General features: G+C 50.3%; 1 protein-coding gene across 2 annotated transcripts in view; it reads left to right on the top strand.

Moving 5' to 3' along the window:
* The window catches only part of TTC7A (tetratricopeptide repeat domain 7A), a 123818-nt gene that overhangs the window by 107236 nt on the left and 9261 nt on the right, over positions 1-7321 (top strand). For both annotated transcript variants that reach the window (XM_003787892.3, XM_023512136.1), the window contains exon 19: positions 3067-3269. In XM_003787892.3, coding sequence (XP_003787940.1) covers positions 3067-3269 — 203 coding nt within the window. The remainder of the gene's footprint in view (positions 1-3066; positions 3270-7321) is intronic.

Genomic DNA, 7321 nt, shown 5'->3' on the forward strand with positions numbered 1-7321 from the left:
AAAAAAAAAAAAAAAAAAAAAAGAACAGAGCAGTCCTACCTATTTTTCAGGATCAGTTCTCTGGTGTGGCCAACCCAGCAAGGCCTAGGCCCTCCAGAAGACCCAGAGTGGAAGGCAGGTGGGATTAGCAGCAGGTGGTGCCCCTTCTAATTGAAATCTGTTGATGTGAATGCACAAAGTGGAGTCCCGGCGGTGGGGGGGTGGGGGGGTGTACCAGGGATAGCCTCTGGAGACCAAGCAGCAAGTTGTAAACAGCATTAATGAGCCATGCCAGGGCCAAGTGGCCCGGGCCAGGAATAAGACTGCTAGGATAGGTCTAGGGGAGTGGAGAGCTGACCCCCTGGGCCCTCAGCTGAGCCACGCTTGGTAGCGATGGAGGAAGCAGCTGCCCCCTAACACCCACACCCACACACTTCCTTCTGCTTTTCCCAGCTCCTCTTGTGCCCCTGAGGGATTCTGCTGCAATGGAGCTGGGCTCTGCAGGTCAGCACAGTGTCCCTTGTCCTCATTGCCAATCCAAATGCCTCTGCAGCCTTCAGGCCCCAGTGCTAATGCTGCCTCCCCCCAGAAAGACTTCCCTGAGCACACCAGCGGGCCTGACCTGACCCCTCCTGAGTGCCCATGTGACACCCAGGATTTGCACTTGTCACTCCACTTCCCTGGGTCTCAATTAGTTTAGTGGCTTAGCTGCCCCCTGCCCTACCCCTGCTCCTCCTCGTGGAAGGACCAGGCACTCAGTCGGTCCTCAGTAATTACACACTGGACACTCAGTTATGCAAACAGTCTCTTCAAGAGCCCCCAGCAGCAGCTCAGCAGCAGAGCAGGGAAGGAGAGCTGAGGCTGAGATGGTGACTTCTCTGACCACCAGGCCACCCTCCCTGCAAGACTCTGGGTTCCAAGCCCCCATTTCCTGGCTTCACCTTTCTGTGCTGTCTGCCTTGGGAATCTCCATTTCAGCCTGTCTCCAGGAACAAGAGCCATTTCACTTCCTTGCCATGTTCTGGGAGCCTGGCTTCTCTTTGTTTATTTAATTCTCTGATGCTCGCAAGTTCTCATTTCCAGTAGAGAAAAAGAGCACCCTTGCTCAAAAAGCTCTCTGTGGTATTTTGGGATGTGGCAAGCTACTTGGATTGCACAATGAACCTTAGGCAGTGTTCAGGCTAAGTACCCTGAGTGCTGTGTGTTGTAGTCAAGGCCCTAGTTAGGCCTCCTTCCTGCTGCTTATTGGGACAGAAAGGGAGGATACCTGGGCATGGGTTTCTCTGGGAGCTTCCCTCGGGAATATCTCTTATCTACTCCAGCTTGGTCATAATCTGAACTGGGGTAAACTCAGATCTCAGCTTTTACTAGGACAGTTCTTGGCAAAAGAATAGTCAGACTCTGTTGGCCCTCTGCGCTCCCCATCTGTGTCTCCATTCTGAGCCCAGGGGCCACTTCGAAAGGAGGGTGAGTGTCCCATCAGGCCCACCAGCAGCATTGCCAAAAACACTTACCGTGGGGCACACCTGTGCTGGGGATGGGGCTGGCCTGGGCTGCTCTTGCTCTGGTTGATCCCTTCCTGCCCGCTGGCCCAGAGCACTGTATGTCTACTTTGGAGGAAGGAGGAGGAGCTGCTGGAGAGTACAGACCTGGCTCTGTTCTTACCAAGGAAAGGGGGCAAGGTCCTCACCTTCTTGGCCTGGTTTTTTTTTTTTTTTTTTGAGACAGAGTCTCACTTTGTCGCCCTTGGTAGAGTGCTGTGGTGTCACAGCTCACAGCAACCTCAAACTCTTGGGCTTAAGCGATTCTCTTGCCTCAGCCTCCCAAGTAGCTGGGATTACAGATGCCTGCCACAACACCTGGCTTTTTTTTTTTTTTTTTTTTTGGTTGTAGTTGTCATTGTTGTTTGGCAGGGCTGAGCTGGGTTCACACCTGCCAGCTACAGTGTACGTGGCTGGTGCCCTAGCTGCTGAGCTACAGGAGGCACGGAGCCCTTGGCCTGGTTTTTTAAAATGGGAATCCTGGTAGTATGTGCCTCCCTCCAAGACTCTTGTGAGGGGTTTGGCTCATCAGTGCACGGGGTGGTCCTTGCAGCTGTAACGCATATTGCTCTGCACCCTGCTCTGCCCCAGGTAGGCGCTCCCTGAGTTTCTTCTCCTTTATCCTCCCACTCCATCCTGGGTGGGGGGATCACTTGCTTCTCTCCAAGCTCTAAGCACATTCCCACCTTCTGTGAACCCCTCCTGGGAGGCTGAGGTGAGTTGAGGAGAGTCACCTCATCTGCTTCTGTCCCTTTATTCCCAGACACAAGTGAACAAATGAAGTGAAGGGACATGCAAAAAGAGGTCAGAGTCAGCTAAGCAAGCTCCTAGCTCCAGGAGACACGATGTTCCTACTTACAGCCAGGCTCTGAAGCCAGATATCTGATGCACATGCTGGCTTCCTCACTGACTCTGCCCGTGGCCTTGGGCAAGAGCCCTAGGCAACTTGTCTGCCCAGACTTCTCCCTAAAGTGGGGAAACAGGCTGGGTACCGTGGCTCACGTCTGTAATCCTAGCCTTCTGGGAGTCCAAGGTGGGTGAATTGCTTGAGATCAAGTTCAAGACTAGACAGAGCAAGAAGGAAACCCCATCTCTAAAAATAGTCAGGTGTTGTGGCAGGCACCTGTAATCCCAGCTACTTGGAGGCTGAGGCAAGAGAATCACTTAAGCCCAAGAGTTTGAGGTTGCTGTAAGCTATGACACGACAGCACTCTTCCGAGGGTGACAAAGTAAGACTCTGTCTCAAAAAATTAATTAATTAATTAATTGAGGTAGAGAAACAAAAGTACTCATTCCACAGGGTTTTGTGAGCACCTACTGAGCCTCCACTTGGTGTAGAGCACTTCATAGGGTGCCAGACCGACAAAGCACTCAGAAACCATCCCCTGGTGTTCCCACTGCATCCCACAGCCAGTTTGTCCCATGCTGTAACTCGGCGGGATAGTGTCCGTCACCTCACACCAGTTCTAGCTCCAAGGATGTGGAGGGGGCTGCTGCCTCAGACTCCCCACTGCTCACACCTCCCACCACCCTTCTGGTTTTGCAGCTGAGCTGTTCATGGAGCAGTGGCACCTCAAGGAAGCAGGTTTCTGCATCCAGGAGGCAGCGGGGCTCTTCCCCACCTCTCACTCAGTGCTCTACATGCGGGGCCGCCTGGCCGAGTTGAAGGGCAGCTTGGAGGAGGCCCAGCAACTGTACAAGGAGGCGCTCACGGTGAACCCGGATGGGGTGCGCATCATGCACAGCCTGGTGAGTCAGGCCTGGCCCTCCCCACCTACCCCTCCCACAGCCTCGGGGGCCCTGGACCCCTGTTGTCCCTCCTGGCCCCCCAGCTCCACTGCCTGCCGCCACCCTGCTGCTGCCATGGCCTGGTGTCTGTGGGCAGGGGCCTGCCTCCCTTCTCTGCTGGGAGAGGCAGCCTTCCCCTCCTTTGTAGATGCAGGCCATTCCCCTTTAATTTTTTCTTGTTGAAAAAAATCTAGAAGAGCTGGCTGATATTCTTTGTGGCTTCATTTTCGCTGTTAACTTTCTGGTGATCTAGCCCCAAAGGCTTTCATTGTTATTCATCAGATCCTTGCCCTGGATGCTAATCCAGACTCTACTAGAGACCAAATGCTCTTTCTTCTGGGGATCCACAGAACCTCCTTGATTACTGCCTCCTCCCTTTCAGAGGAGCTCCTTGGTGGGATTCAGGGGCAGTCTGAAGCTCAGATTGAGAATTGTCCATGGGGTGGTAAGAGGGTCCAGCAGCCCCTGGTCCTAGGTCTTGGGTGTCCAGGGTCCAGTGCTTAAAGGATGATCTGAGGCTGGGAAGCAGAAGGCTGGTCTTGTCCAGGTCCTGCCTCTCTCTACCTGAGCGAGCCTGGGCAAATTGACTACCTTCTCTGATCCTTGGTTTTACCTTTTTGTCCAGTGGGCCTTCTCTGGTCCAGGAAACGTTTGTTGAGTACCTGCTGTGACAGATGGTATGGAAGACCCTATAGATTACTGTTTTTCCCAGAGAGCAGGTATCAGCATAAATGTGATCCGGAAGTATGCTAGCTACATGTACCCTAGTGATTTTTGAAGGATAATCTAAGTCCCCACAGTTAACAACCATCTTTCTCTGTCGGGGTCTGGCTTCAGGGGGCTGAAGGGTCATTATTGCCAAGAGGGGTCTGATTTGCCCATGACTAGAAGCCACAGGGAGTTAGACTTCAACACAGTGTCGGGAAAGACATCACAGCTCTTAGCGTGGCCCAGGCACACTGTCAATGATACTCTGGAGAGGATGTTGCCTAAAGACTGGAAACATCACATGGGGAAGAGCCAGACCAGGTTGTCTTTGTAAGGTTCTTTCTTTCAAACTGAGGGTCCTTGAAAATGGACTAGAACAGAAGCTCCCAGCTCAGCTATCATTCCTGCTACCTGATTTTTATAGATTTCTAACAGGCCTGTGTGAATGTTCAGCCTTAGCTGAGGAGAGCCCATGCGGTGACCACACCCCCTGGCTCATGTCCCCTCCCAAATGGCTCCATATTGCCTTCCAGTCAGCTCAGCAAATGTTTGGTTTTTGCAAGGCATATCGTTCTTCCTCCTGCAATTTAGACATTAGCTTCTATGATAAATGCCTCGCCGGAGGTCACATGGAGAAACTTGATTAGAGCGGTGGGAGGGAGGATGTGGGCTCTATCATTAGGCCTGCAGCCAACAGAAACGTCTGCCTTCTACTGCATTCATGGATGTGAGCCTGCAGTCTAAGCCCCTAAAATCCAACAAAATCCAATAACAAGTACAATTTTGAAGTAACACTGTACCATTTTTCATTTATGCTTATTATTGTTTATAGCTATTTTACTGAGATTGAAGCAGTTTCCAAGGGTGGGTTTCCATAGTAACTGAATAGCTGTCCAGAGTGGCCCCCTGCAGATGTTTCTGAAAGAGTCCCTTTTCTCTTCCTGGGGTGCCTTGCTGATTTGATGAAACTGGAGCAACTCGGAGCCAGACCTGCCCTCTTTTAAAGTTATAAGCAACCAGAGGGGCAGTTGGCTCGTGCGTGGGCAACTAGCCCCTTTCCACACGCTCTGTGTCTGCCTGCCAGCATCCCACACATATGCATAAAGAATAGCAGATTTTAAGCCTGGGGAAGATTTGCTAAGCACTCTTTTTCTGAAGTAATGTGAATACTTTGGTAATGTGAGTACTTTGTTGATCTCAAGCGTTCCCAGATCTAAGTGTCTCCCCTGTGCTGGCCCAGGACTCTGGACGTCTGGGATTCCCATCCTGACTCTGACCTTCATTCACTGGGTGATTAGGAAAAGACACATTTAATGTCCTTCCTCTTGATGCTCCTTTATAAATGGATGATGAACAGCTCTTCCTCCCATCAAGCACAGATGCAGCCTTGGAATCTTTTTCAACATGGTATGACATGATGGGATACCAGTCGGTCTAAGGCAGTTTGACATCTGTGTAAGGGATTCATTGTAAACATAATAGAGAGAGACACACACACATCAGATATCTCAGCCTTTGTGAACTCTGGAAATTGAGATAGTCTTGGAGAATTGTCCAGAGGAAGGAACATGGAGGGAACTGGTATTCCCCTGTGGAGTCACTGCCAAGGCAGGCTTCCAGGGAGGACACCTGGGCCTTACCATGCCATTGCAGTCTTATGAGGACATTGGCCTTTGGCAGGTATAAGAGGAAAGAGTTTCCTCTCCCCTGAAAGCACAGCTGCCCATAGCCTGGGTTGGAAGGACTCTGCCCCCTGAGGTTGCAGGTGAGTCCCACTCCCTGAGATCTGAGAAGAATGGAGTGGAGATATCGTTAGTGTGCTGTGTGGGTGCCATGTTTAGCCCTACAGTCCTTAGAGAGGACTTGGCCTGACTCTGCTCTCCCACCTCCCAGAGGCTGAAGAAAGCCAACTAAGAGTTGAAGGCTTTGCTTTTAAGAGATCTGGTGTTTCTAAGAATATAAGTTTTGACCCAGGAGCTGTCATGTCCCTGTCCTGTGCTCCCTGTCCCAGATAACCATGGGAGATGTTTCCATGATTCTACCTCCACCCTGGGCTCAACTTAGGTTTTTCCAGCAGACTAGGCAGGAACAAGTTGGTACTTTTGCAGTTCTCTACCAGAGAACTATGCATGTAGCAATGTCTACAGGACTTTGTCCATCAAGCTCTGGTTCTGTAGGCTGCCGCCTACACTGGGCCCAAGGATGGCCAAGGACTTTCAAGAGACTGGCAAGTGTGGAAAGAAAAAGGTGTGCTCTCTGCAGATGGAAATCAAATCACAGGGGTGGGTCTGCCAGGCTGCCTTGCCATCTTAGCCTTCCATCCAGGAAGCTGGAAACCCCACTCAGCTAGGATCTTTGGAACCTAATTTACTGGTGGAAGAATCTAGTCAAGAAAGAGAAGCCTGAACTTTGCCTACCTACCCGGAGGAAACATGAGGATGCCATCTATCTAAGATTAGCAGGAATGAGATGGTTGGTTCCTTCAAAGAGAGCTCAAGGTGCTTGGCTAGGAAGGAACCCAGGTAGTTGGCACTCAGCCCTTGGAGCCTGCCTCTGCCCTGCCCCCTCCCAGGATTCCCCCCGCACCATGTACCCCCAAACCAGAGACCCCACATAGTGACTGAGAGGTTTCCCAGGAGGGGCTTCCTTTGAGGTCACCTGACCTTCATGATGGATGGGTCAATGTATCTTCCTGAGGGTGAGATTAGAGCATCCCATGGAATATTTGACTTGATTTGGTTTCCCAGTATTGGGGAGGACAAATAATTTTCCCTCTATGCCTCTAAGCTCTTAGCTGGGAAACCCCTGTAACAAAAGACAGATTAACAAGGCAAAAAGAGACAAATGTATTAACATGTATACTTAATGTATACATGGTAGATACTTGGGAAAATGAGAAAACCTTAAAGAGAAGGCTTAGAACTCTGGCATATTGAGCATCTTCAACAAAAAGCAATATAATTTTAGAGAACAACAGAGAACAATGAGACAAAGGAAAGGGTCTTTGAGTCTCTGGGGGCGGCAAATTACAGAAAGATAAATAAATGCAAAACTAATAGTAGACAAGAACATTTAGTAAGCTTCTGGTGCAGTCTCCAAGTTGTCTTCGGTGATGAACCTTTGTCCTTCCTGGTAGAGAGGCAGGAGGGACATCCTTGTAAATTTATGTCTGCTTTTAGACAAATAGGGGAAAGGACAGAGAGCTTTTCTTATTTCTGCTCCTTTTCAGTTGCTTTCAGCTCAAAATAATCCTTATGCCAAAGTGACATATTTTGAGGTAGCCTATTCTGCTACCCTTTGGCAGC

Source organism: Otolemur garnettii, unplaced genomic scaffold (genome assembly GCF_000181295.1).
Source record: "Otolemur garnettii isolate 467f Iridium unplaced genomic scaffold, OtoGar3 scaffold00024, whole genome shotgun sequence".
NCBI lineage: Eukaryota > Metazoa > Chordata > Mammalia > Primates > Galagidae > Otolemur > Otolemur garnettii.